This window comes from Phocoena sinus, chromosome 13 (genome assembly GCF_008692025.1).
Source record: "Phocoena sinus isolate mPhoSin1 chromosome 13, mPhoSin1.pri, whole genome shotgun sequence".
NCBI lineage: Eukaryota > Metazoa > Chordata > Mammalia > Artiodactyla > Phocoenidae > Phocoena > Phocoena sinus.
This window is the reverse complement of record NC_045775.1, coordinates 21843746-21856550: the sequence shown is the minus strand read 5'-3', so window position 1 is coordinate 21856550 and position 12805 is coordinate 21843746. Positions and strand designations below refer to the sequence as shown.

At 38.9% G+C, this 12805-nt stretch overlaps 1 protein-coding gene across 9 annotated transcripts in view; it reads right to left on the bottom strand.

Annotated features, from left to right (window-relative positions):
* The window catches only part of BABAM2 (BRISC and BRCA1 A complex member 2), a 451346-nt gene that overhangs the window by 387613 nt on the left and 50928 nt on the right, over positions 1-12805 (bottom strand). The window contains exon 1 of one of the 9 annotated variants that reach the window (XM_032652851.1): positions 5117-5213. The exons of the other annotated variants lie outside the window; for them this stretch is intronic. Coding sequence (XP_032508742.1) covers positions 5117-5120 — 4 coding nt within the window. The 5' untranslated portion in view covers positions 5121-5213. Of the gene's footprint in view, positions 1-5116; positions 5214-12805 lie in introns of those variants that run through there. 9 annotated transcript variants of the gene reach the window in all.

The window sequence follows — 12805 nt, the reverse complement described above, 5'->3', positions numbered from 1 at the left end:
CAAACAAGTCTAACAATGAACAAAAGCAAGTCCCGTAATCCACAGAAGCTAAAGTGGGGGGACATCTACTGAAATGAATGAAAATTTAGGATGCTGAAAAATAAGGATGAATAGATTAAAATTCTTCAAAAGTAGATAAAAGAAAATGCTTTACAGAAACAAGGAATGATAAAATTTTTAAAAATAAAACCACTACCAAAGTAAAAACAGTTAAAGCTCTAGCCAACATTCAAAAAAAAAAGAAAAAGAAAGCAACATAAAATGAACAGTTTTTTAAAAGCAATGGTATCACGATGACAGTTTTTCTGTTTGATAATTTAAGTTGATGATAACAAAGGACAGAGACGGTCAAGCTCCAGCCAAGAAAATTACACAAGTCAGAAAGAAACAAATCAAGCAGGGTCTGTAAGAGCAAGTTATCTACATGTATCACAGTTTTTAGGGAAAGGGTGGAGAAATAAGCAAAACAAGTCACAACATCTCAGAAGTGCCAAGGTCATTCCAACAGAGTGGGGGGAAAAAAAAAAACCATTAAGAAATGGTATAATCTAAAAGCATGTAACAGAGACCAAGTGAAATATAGTAGAATTCCTTATAACACAGGGGCAAATTCTATCTTGACCACAATACGTGAAGTAAAGGGTTGATACATCATGGTTACCCTGTCATGAAAGTAGCGCTCTTTTATCCAGCAATAGTATTTCAATGAGGCTACAGCATCTCTCTTCTTACAACATTAATTAAAAGATTTCAACAAATTAAATATTTTACTGAATGGAAAACTATCTAAAACTACAGGATTCCCAGACTCTTAAGAGTACACTTAGACATGGAGCTTGTAATCCTTCACAGAAACAAACTGACTTGCGTGTGGCTGGTGGCCAGATTGCTGGATGGCTACAGAAAACAATTATTTTATAGAAGCAATTCCACCACTCAATCACAACATGCACTGAGTCTTCAACGTGGACAAAAGCCCTCTTAGGCTCCATAACTAAAACTGTAGATTTGTTCCCCTCTTCTCTCAAGAAAGCTGCTACTTAAAATCAACGCCCCACTCCAAAGGTAGGATCCCTTCCATTCCCCAAAACCACAAGCATCTTTGGGTTATTCGAAATCCTCAAGAGACATGTTGGGGTTCAGAACTCACACAGAGTCCTGGTGGTCCAAGGCACTCCCCTGGAGAGAGTCCCCTGTACTTCTTCCAAGGGTTCCCAGTACTTCACACTGACAGTATTCACTGCGCACAAAGCTCACTCAAGAAAGGCACACCGGGCTTCCCTGGTGGCGCAGTGGTTGAGAGTCCGCCTGCTGATGCAGGGGACACGGGTTCGTGCCCCAGTCCGGGAAGATCCCACATGCCGCGGAGCGGCTGGGCCCGTGAGCCACGGCCACTGAGCCTGTGGGTCCGGAGCCTGTGCTCCGCAACGGGAGAGGCCACAACAGTGAGAGGCCCACGGACCGCAAAAAAAAAAAAAAAAAAAAAAAAAAAAAAAAATAAAAAAAAAAAAAAAAAAAAAAGGCACACCGTAATGACTAAACGCCAAGCCTCTCTCTTTCCTCACAAGAGTATGTGTCACAGGCAAGGACCTGATGGTCAGTTATCTGCACTGTCTTGAATGCTCTCCACCAGGCAGCCAAGCCCTCTCCAGACCTTCCACCTCCTGGAAGGAGACTTCAACTCCAACCTCATCCAAATGTGAAAATAAATAATATATATTCAAATATATATATATATATATATATATACATATATATACACACACATACATAATTAATGTAATAGATCATCAGTGTGAATTCCCCACCCCTCCTCCTCAAAATTTACCCATTTCTTTCCTAATCCTTTTGTCTTTTCCTCCTCCCTCTGGAGACTTCACCTCTGGTCTCTGCACTTGATCCCACCTCTGCCATCCTCCTACAGGCTCTTGTTCCACAGCTATTCTTCAGGGTCTGTATTCTAATTACTAATGCTACTGAACAAACTACCCCAAAACTCAGAGGCTTAAAATAACAACCATTTTATTATGGTCACAGATTCTGTGGGTTAGAAATCCGGGTAGAATGCAGGTGGGTGATTCTTTTGCTCTTCACAGCATTGCCTGAGATCACTCAGTGGAATTCAGCTGGTGGACAGACTAGTTTGAAGGGTCCAATATGGTTCCACTCACATGTTTGGTGCCTGGGCTGGAATAACCCCAAGGCAAGAACTGCCAACTGCAGTGCCTACACGTGAACTCTTCGTGTGGCTTTGGCTACCTGACAGCATGACAACCTCAAAACAGTCTGACTTCTCATGCGTTGGCTCAAAGCTCCAAACCCAGTGTTCCTGCTAATAAGACAAACGCTGAATTGCCTTTGATGACCCAGCCTCAGAGGTCAAGCAGCATTACTTGCATCATACTCTATTGGTCAAAATAATCACAAGCCCACTCAGATTCAAGGGGAGGAAAATTATCCTCCAACTCTTGAAGGAGGAATGGCAAGGTCACACTCAGTACAGAAGAGCATGCAGGGCAGGAAATATTGTGACCATCTTTGGACAGTCTGCCACAGTCTCCTACTTCACTACTTTGTTTCAGTTTAAAATCATGCTCAGTCTAATCAATTCTCTCTTAAAATGTCTACTCTTAGTGCTGTCCATAGTAGGCTTAGATAAACAAAGAAATTTGAGAAGGTAATTGTAGGCAAGGGTAAGAGAATTAGGAAAGGTTGGGGGGTAGAAAGCAAATTATGTGCCCAGGGGATGATGAGCAGACTACACTGGTAAGAACAAGATGTTCAGAAGGGAGAGGGCAGATAGAGTCGAAAATGAAGGCTAGGGACAGATTATCCAAGTTGTCTGGTTTAGAGTAAAGAAGGGGGTAAAGAGAAGAGAGAGTGCTGGCAAGGTTATGATAGTGCCAAACAAGGGAGGCCCTCAAATACTGGGCTTCAGAATTCGGACTGAGGAGGTGCTGAGTAATGACTGGATGAGTGGATGGGAGAAAGTGCTTTGAGATTCGCGAATTCTTTCCTTTCTATAGGAGATGGCCAACCCTGAGAAAGCAAGTAAACAATCTGATGTTTGAGGGTGATTGCCTGGAACTTATCTTACCCAAGAGTAATGAAATTACACTGCGAAAAACAGAAAAGAAGAAACAGGAAGATAAGAACAATAAAAAAAAATTAACTGGAGAAGAAAACATTTTGCAATTTGCTCTACATTAGGATGACCAAATTGTCTGATTTCAACATGAGGTAGCACTTATTCTTCAGTCATGACAGTCTTTAGGCATACTGTCAAGCAACGCATTTCATGTCTAACTAATCATTTCATGATCTGCTTATTGGACCCATCCTGAAGACAATCAAAAGTGCTGCTACTCTCAGGATAAATTCAACTTACTCTTTTCTTCCCAATGTATTATACTCATCATTTTAAAATAAGAGATTCATCAATTAAGAGTTGTTCTTTACAAAGTAAAGTCATTTAGTCCTATTGTAGCCAAGTGTTGGCAAAACTACTTTTGTGAGTCTTTTCCCTGGTTCTTTCTAAATATGCATATCAACCGGGTAGATTTACATAAACTTGCAGAGCTCTCTTTCCCTGTCTTCAGTGCAAAAACCATGATGCCCTTTCTCAAACCTTTAGATACACCCTTGTCCCACTGAAAGTCCCACTGAAAATTAGTATCCTTCCAATTGAGACTTTCCACATAAGATATAATCTTTTAGTGCTCTGGTCTCACTCATTTAATAAATAAGCATTTCCTGATCAGCTACTATGTGGGGCATATGGACCTTAGAGATCCCAGGGATTCTGCCCCTAGAGTTTAGCAATATGCTATTTCAGGAACCACAGATTTGATTGGATATAAATAATCCGGATAACAAATTCTCCCATGTCTTGGAATCCAAATTTCTTCCTTCATGCTCTCCTTAGTGCATTATCAGGATTCAGTCTGTTTCTATGATGAACTGCCTGATGTCCATAAATCTGACATAAAATCCACCTTCAGAAAGTTCACTTTTTCTGTAAAGCAGCACAATTTCTCTTTCCTTTCCTCTCATCTTAAGAACCAGAACACAAAAGAAACAGAGAGCTACGCTAACGATGTTGAACCTTACAGAAGATGGGGTTTTCATAAATACGAAAAGAAGAGTCAGAAGTAGAAATGATGTGTGCCAGGACAGACTGTTAAGGATGCCACTTAAAATAACTCATGCATGGGTCTGTATTCTCTTTATAAACAGGTTCTTCTCTCAGATGAACCGGGCTAAAGGTAACTCCTATTCTACATGAATAAAATTAAGTTGTCACAATGTGACCTCCAAGTCATAAGAAAGTAAGAAAATTGCTCTTTTCTAAGTCCCACAACATAGTTCACCCACTATGGCATGACAAATTAGAACCAAGATGACATTTATCTTCACATTAAGTAGTGAAGACATGTGCTTTAAATTATCTCTGCTTTCCAAAGAGTGAAAATCCAATGCAAATACTGAAGTCATATCCAACGTGAACAGTCTTAATGGATGCTGGTAACAGGAACTGAAAATTCCCACTGTTAAGAGGAAGACAAACAGAGAAGAAATAACTGGGCAACAACATGGCCTAAGTCATTAAAATATCCTTGAAAATCAAAGCCCGAAATAAAACGAAGCACCCCATGTGACTCTGAAGACTTAAGCATGACTCATTTGCAATGGGGGGAAAACTTCCACTAATGCATATACATGTGTTAGGCAAAAAACAGACAAGATTTACAAATGATGTCAAAGATCACTCAAGTTTTTGCCCTAGACCAACAAAATGGAAAGGGTAATTTCAAACTGCTACCCAGCACTTTCAGAAGTTGCCAAAGTTTGAAGATTTTTGTTCTTTCAAAGGAAGAAAGCAACGATGACTAATAATAGGGTACTTCCTGGCCTGAGGAAGAGGGAGACAGGAGCTCTCCAGCTGCACTTCCTAGAGAAGTATGCCAGCTGCCTTCTGCAAACTGAGATCAAATTTCCAAGAATTTACAGGATAGCAGTTATGATAGATGACCTAAAATACTGATCTGTTGCAAGGAGGATGCAGTAGAGACCACACAGGAACTGACAGGAAATCAGCCCTCGGGCTGGCACTTACACATTTAAGAAGGCTAGGAATTCTGGACCTTTGACAGCCAAATTTCATCATTTTCCTTTGTAGGAAGAGGTATCCTTCAGAGAGAACAGTCAGAAACATCTTGTACAAAGCTTCTTGGTGCCTATTTCTATTTAATAACACTGCCCCCTGCCTGAACCAGTGGTTTCCTCACATGTTAGAAGTCCATTTAAGGTCCTACAGCACTTACGTGACCAAAAATCACATGTTTGCTGGCACACACCTTCATTTCCTCAGCCACAAGCCCACTGAATGCCATAAATGATTCACAGACTGTGATGATGCTAAGCAGAAAAACTAATATTTGGAGTTCACCAAATAATGAGTCATCCTCCTGGAAGAAAAGAAATCCTTAGGACTGGCAGCCCTATTGGACAAAATTTTAAAAATTGTTTTTAACATTAGTATTAATTCCATAAAAGTTGGCGGAATGAAAACGGTTGAGAAACATGTGACATTTGGTTTGCTCGTGCCTTCTAGAAGTCCAGTTCACGCTCCAGGAAAAAGAACGAGTAGGACATCTATTACCTATTCCTAGACCTGCCTTCTGGACTCACTGCTGCCAAGTTACTCACTCTCCCACACAACACTTTCCATACTAATTTTGACCCTTAAAAATCAAAAAGAAGCCTTGCCTTCTTTGCACCCAAATGCCAAAATGGAATCTTTTAGTATTTCACCTTTATAAAGGGAATGTTTGAAAACAGGCCTCTTTGGCTGTGACACCAGGGAGTTGCTGAGGCCTCCAAGGGCCGGAGGAAACATTCCCAGCCCCTCACAGTGCTGCCTACTCCTACGGTGCAATCTGGCAATGGCCAGGGACCAAGTCTTTAAAGCTGTTTTATGGTATTTAACATATGGTCATAAATTGCTCAGTGCTCTGAAGAGGGGCTAAATTTGCCACCCCTATTGATGAGAAATGTTCTTATTTATTTAAATTTAGTGGCAAATTGGCACTTCTCCAGATGGAGAGGTTTAGGCATAAGTACAAAGGAAGAACTAACTAGAGATGGAGTTGGAACTTTTCTATACGCTGAATGCAACCACATCAATTTAGGTTTACGGCACCACGATTAAACAGGGTTTCCCATACAGAGCGACAATAATAGGAAAAGAGTCTAATTTCTAAGGCCCAAGGAGGGGGGGAAATATAAATTTTATTCAGACGGCATGAAAACTTTTTTTTTAACTTATTTCTCTTTCTCCTCAAGTTAACTCTCTCTCTTCCTTTGTGCCTTCACCTCCCCCACAAGTTAGATGTATGTGGACTTCATCTGAAGTCTATAGACCTCCTTGGAAGTTCCTAAATCCCTTCGCATCCACCTTCCTATTTTGCCACAATTTTTAACTTGCTTATTTTTTTTTAATGGCTCTAACTCCCCACCACTAAAGACACGATCCTACTAAAACACTTTGTTCTCTTCCTTTTCCAACCAAGCCCTGTAGCCAAAGGCAGAAGAAAAACAAGAATCTTATTTATTGATTGATTTGTTTTTTGGTGGTATTGTTACTAATGGTATTAACGTGAATGGCATCAAAAGGGAAATGGGAAAGGTAAAGCCACTTCTGGTTTTGTTTTTTATATGCTGATATAGAACCAGCAGAAGAATCAAAAGATCTCTCGCCTAACTCTGGAAATGTGAAGAAGTATTTCAATAAATTGGAGGTTTGACAGCAGCCTGGGAAAAGTATTAAAAGAACTGTTTTATGAACAGTTAGGCTGCTTATATCAAATAGAAGTCTCATTTTTTATTTTGATAGAAACAGAAGAGCCATCTCTGCCACACAAATAAATATAAAGAGAGATTGATTTATTAAGAATCAACATACACAAGTTAATATGAATGATGCCACATACTAGGAAATTTAGACATGGTTCATATCCTTTGGGAGAATGGAAATATGCAATCTCAATTATTTCCCCTAAAGCAGACTAATGATCCAGTGAAAATCAATGGAGATCAGCAATCAGAAAATGTCACATAAAGCCTGCCGTGCAACCAGAAGTAATCGGGAGTGCCTGTGCCATCTGGAATGCCCATCAAATGTCCCAAAAGGTCTTATGCTAACTTCTGTTGAAATATCCTGGAGGTGAGAGCAGCTCAATGTCCTTAAGGGCCAAAATAATAAAGAAAAAGGACTAGTTCAAAAGAAACAGAAGCACATCTGGGCCCTCCATACACTTCCATTCAGAACCTCGTTTCCTAAAAACCTTTAATTCTTAGGTCAGACCAGAATTTTAAAGTCTCTGCTTTACCTATTTTGAAAAACTATTAGTCCCTCTTTTCTGATATGAAGTCACTATTGCCAGTACCATAATCTTGCAAAAAAAGGGAATCATCCTAAGATACAAAGTTAATTAACAGAAATGTACTGACACCAACTTTGTACTCTCACAAGATGCTATACATTTACTAAGACAGTCCATACCAGAACCCATAAAACAAGTCACAATAAATTTTAAAAGATGTAAATCATACAAAGTATGTTCTTTGACCATAATGGGACTAAATTCAAAATCACTAAAAGAAAGATATCTGAAAAATCTAGAAAATTCTGGAAACTAAATGATGTTTCTAAATAACCCATGGGTCAAAAAAGAAATCAAAAGGGAAATAAGAAATATGATGAACTAAAATGAAAATATAACATATCCAGATTTGAGGGATAGAGCTAAAGCAGTACTTAGATAGGAATTTATAGCATTAAACACCAATATCATAAAAGAAAGATCTCAAATCAATGACCTCAGCTTCCACTTAATAAACTAGAAGAAGAAGAACAAGAAAACCCAAAGTAAGAGAAGAAAGAAATATCAAAGATCAGAATAGAAATCAATAAGATAGAAAACAGAAATACAACAGAGAAGATGGATAAAGTCAAAAGATGGTTCTTTGAAAAGATAAAATTAAAAGATTAGCCAGACTGGTAAAAAGAAAAAAGAAGAAACAAATTACCAATATCAGGAAAAACAGATGTGACAACATTATAGATTTTATATATTAAAAAAAAAAAAAACAAGAACATTATGAAAAACATTATGCCAATAAATTCAGCAACTTGGATGAAACGGACAAATCCCTTTAAGGATACAAGCTACTGACACTTGAGAAGAAGTAGATGACTTAAGTTCTATATCTATTAAGGAAATTTAATCTGTACTTTAAAGTGGTTTCACTGGAGAATTCCACCAAACATTTAAGGAAGAAATAATATGAATTCTTCACAAACTATTCCCCAAAACTGAGGAAAATGGTTCTCATTTCACAATTCGTTCTGTGCTGAAGTCAGTTTTGCCATGATGCTAAAACCAGTAACAAGCATAGAAGAAAACTACAAACCAATATCATCCATGGACATAAATGCAAAATTCTAAACTATTTTATTTAGCAAATTGAATCCAACAACATATAAAAAGGCTAATACATCATGACCAACTGGAGTTTACATCAGAAATGCAAGGTAAGTTGAACATTCAAAAGTCAATCCACCATACTAATAAAATTTTTTAAAAACCACATGATCATCTCAATAGATGAAGAAAGTATTTGCCAAAATACAACATCCATTCCTGATTTTAACACAAAACAAAAAACTCTCAATTAAATAGGAATAGAAGGGAACGTCCTCAAACTGATAAAGGGTGTCTGTGAAAAATATACCGCCAATATTATACTTAATGGTGAAAGACTGTATATTTTCCCCTAAAATCTGGACAAGGCAAGAATGTCTGCTCTCATCACTTGAATCCAACAACATGTAGGAGACTCTAGTCAGTGCCCTAAGGCAAGAAAAAGAAATATGGGGGGATTATATTTTCAATATATTAGCAACAAAGAGTTAGAAAAAGAAAGTTGAAAATAGACATACTATAAATTAGCATCAAAAATATGAAATATTCAGAGGTAGATTTAACAAAATTTGTACAAGACCTGTTCACTAAAAACTACAAAATACTTAAAGAAGACCTAAATAAATGGAGAGGTTATCATTTTCATCCATTGGAAGACTCAACGTTATTAAGATCTTAATTATATGCAAATTGACCTCCAGATTCAATGCAATCTCAGCAGGATTTTTGCAGACATTAACAAGCTAATTCTAAAATTTCTATGGAAATAGAAATAGTAGAAGTAGTAGGACTTATAGTACCTGACTTAAAGATTTACTACAAAGCTATAATAATCAAGGCAGGGTTATACTCACATAAGGATAGATATATCAGTGGAATACAATGTAAAGTCCAGAAATGGGCCCACACTTAAATGGTTGATTAACATGCATACGGTCAAAGTTAACTCAAATTGGATCATAGACCAAAATGCTAAAGGTAAAAAATATAAAACTTCTAGGAGAAAATCTTTAAGACCTTCAGGTAGGCAAAGATTTCTTAAACAAGAAGCCAAAAGCATAAACAACAAAGAAAAAATGTTAAATTTGACTTCATCAAAGTTAAAAAGTTGTGCTATTGGAAAGACACCATTAAGAAAATGAAAAAAGAAGCCATAGACTATGAGAAAATATTGACAAACTGACAACTTCTTTTCAGACTATATAAAGAACACTTATAACTCAACAAAAAAACCAACAATCCAATCAAAACATTGAGCAAAAACAGTTGAACACTTAACAAAAGATATATGAATAGCCAATAAGCACATGAGAATGCAAATCAAAACTACAATGAGGGGCTTCCCTGGTGGCGCAGCGGTTGAGAGTCCACCTGCCGATGCAGGGGACACGGGTTCGTGCCCCGGTCTGGGAAGATCCCACATGCCACGGAGCGGCTGGGCCCGTGAGCCATGGCCGCTGAGCCTGCACGTCCGGAGCCTGTGCTCCGCAACGGGAGAGGCCACAACAGTGAGAGGACTGCGTACCAAAAAAAAAAAAAAACAAACTACAATGAGATACACTACACATCCACTAGAATAAATGTAATTTAAAAGACCAACAATATCAAATGTTGGTAAGAATATGGAATAACTAGAGAGCCCATAAATTGCTAGTAGGAATGTAAAATAGTACAACCACTTTGGAAAGCAGTTTAATCATTAACATACACTTAGCTTACAACACAGCAGTACCATTCCTAGGTATTTACCCAAGAAAATGAGAACATATCTCCACAAAAACACATGTACAAAAATTTAACAGCAGCTTTATTCATACAAGCCAAAACCTGGAAATAACTCAGATGCCCTTCAACAGATGAATGAATTTTTGTTTTAACTGTGGTATATCCATACAGTGTTCTACTGTTGGCAATAAAAGAAACAAAGCATTGATATATGGAATAGTATAGATGAATCTCAAAAACATTAAGCTGAATGAAAGAAGCCATATACCCAAAACTACATAGTATATGATTCCATTTATACGAAATTCTAAAACAGGCAAAACCGTTTACAATTTCAGAGAGAAGATAAGGATCAAGGGTTGGGGATGGTGGTGGAAGGAACTGACTTGTGGAGGAAAGAAAATGTTCTATACCTTTGGACGATGAAAATGTTCTACGTCTTGACTGTGGTGTAGTTAAATAGCTATTTATAGCTGCCAAAATGTATGGAATTGTTCATTAAAATGGGTACTTTTTTTTTTCTTTGCAGTACGCGGGCCTCTCACTGTTGTGGCCTCTCCCGTTGTGGAGCACAGGCTCCGGACGCGCAGGCTCAGCGGCCATGGCGCACGGGCCCAGCTGCTCTGCAGCATGTGGGATCCTCCTGGACCGGGGCACAAACCTGAGTCCCCCGCATCGGCAGGCGGACTCTCAACCACTGCACCACCAGGGAAGCCCCCGGTACATTTTATTTTATGTAAATTATACTTCCATAAAGTTAATATAAAAAAGTGGGATATAAATTTCTATCTCAAAGTTACTGTGTGATTAAATGAGAACATGTATATAAATAAGCCTGTCTATAAAATATATGCTCAATAAGTTAGTCATAGCAATTTTATCAGTCATCTTTTAATAAACTATAATCAGCATCAAAGCCAGATTTTATACATATATAGTTAGCCTATAACTAAGCTGACTTCTGACTTTACAAATTTTTAATAATGTTAGCTGCTATTATTAAAAATTCTTCCAACATTCCATGAATTCCCAGAAGAAACATTCTGAAATACCAGGACAAAGGAATCCTCAAAATCTAAGGGAGAGTTAATGTCTAATCCACAAAATTAGCACTTCTTACTTGACTTTCAATGATCATTTTTTAAAACATTCACTAAATCAAAGGTGACCTGCCTCCCTAATTAGCCTCTAAAAATACCTTGAACGCTAGATAATAATAATCTTTAAGTAAATGAATCTTTTGAAAAGATAAAAATAAAGTAAAATGAAATATACTACCAAGAAAAATTATAATGCCTCTTGGCATGATGCCAAACTAAATCCCTGGACTTCTGTGTCCAAATTTTTACTTAGCCCAACTGTTACAAGTCCTAGTAAAATTGGTTCAATCCTCCTCTCCTCGCAGGTGATCTGGAGTCCCAGCCAAGGAGCCTCACAAAGAGCACAGCCATCAGAGCAGCAGGTTGGCAGGTGCCAATGAAGAACCAAATACGTCACAGAACAGTCGGCCATTTTACTATTGCCTTGGTCCGTCCTACTGAAGACTAAACAGTGCGAACAGAAGTAGAAAGAGGGGGGCTTCGCTGGTGGCGCAGTGGTTAAGAATCTGCCTGCCAATGCAGGGGACATGGGTTCAAGCCCTGGTCCGGGAAGATCCCACATGCCGCAGAGCAACTAAGCCCATGCACCACAACTACTGAGCCGGCACTCTACAGCCTGCGAGCCACAACTACTGAGCCTGAGTGCCACAACTACTGAAGCCCACAAGCCACAACTCCTGAAGCCCACGTGCCTAGAGCCCATGCTCTGCAACAAGAGAAGCCACTGCAACGAGAAGCTCGCGCACCACAACGAAGAGTAGCTCCCACTCGCCACAACTAGAGAAAGCCTGTGCACAGAAACGAAGACCCAATACAGCCAATAAATAAATAAATGAATAAATAAATTAAAAGTAGAAAGACAGGATATTTGAGAAGTACAACAAGCAAATCACTTGTATATAGGCTTTTTTTTTTTTTTTTTTTTTTTGCGGTATGCGGGCCTCTCACTGTTGTGGCCTCTCCCGTTGCGGAGCACAGGCTCCGGACGCACAAGCTCAGTGGCCATGGCTCATGGGCCCAGCCGCTCCACGGCATGTGGGATCTTCCTGGACCAGGGCACGAACCCATGTCCCCTGCATTGGCAGGCGGACTCTCAACCACTGCGCTACCAGGGAAGCCCTAGGCTTTTTTTTAAAGAGAGAGAGACAGAGTAGTTTAATATGATTGTTTCCAAACATGGCAGCAGCACCTAAGAATTTTTTTTTCATGCAGATACCTAGGAAACATCACAGGTAATTCAGATTCTGTAGGTCCAGACTGGGGTCTGGGAATAAAATAAGGTTGTCGGACTCTCCTTGAGGCCCTCCTCCAATTTTCCAATGTTATGATCCTGAAAGGCAGACTAATAATTAAACCCACTTTTTCCTTCACCCTCATTCTCCATGGGTTGCCATCTGCTGTCACAGGAAACCAAGAAAGGTCACAGACCCAATGGAAAACAAAGCAAAGATAAACCACTGGTACAGGGGATTCATACAAGAGAGGAATTTAGGG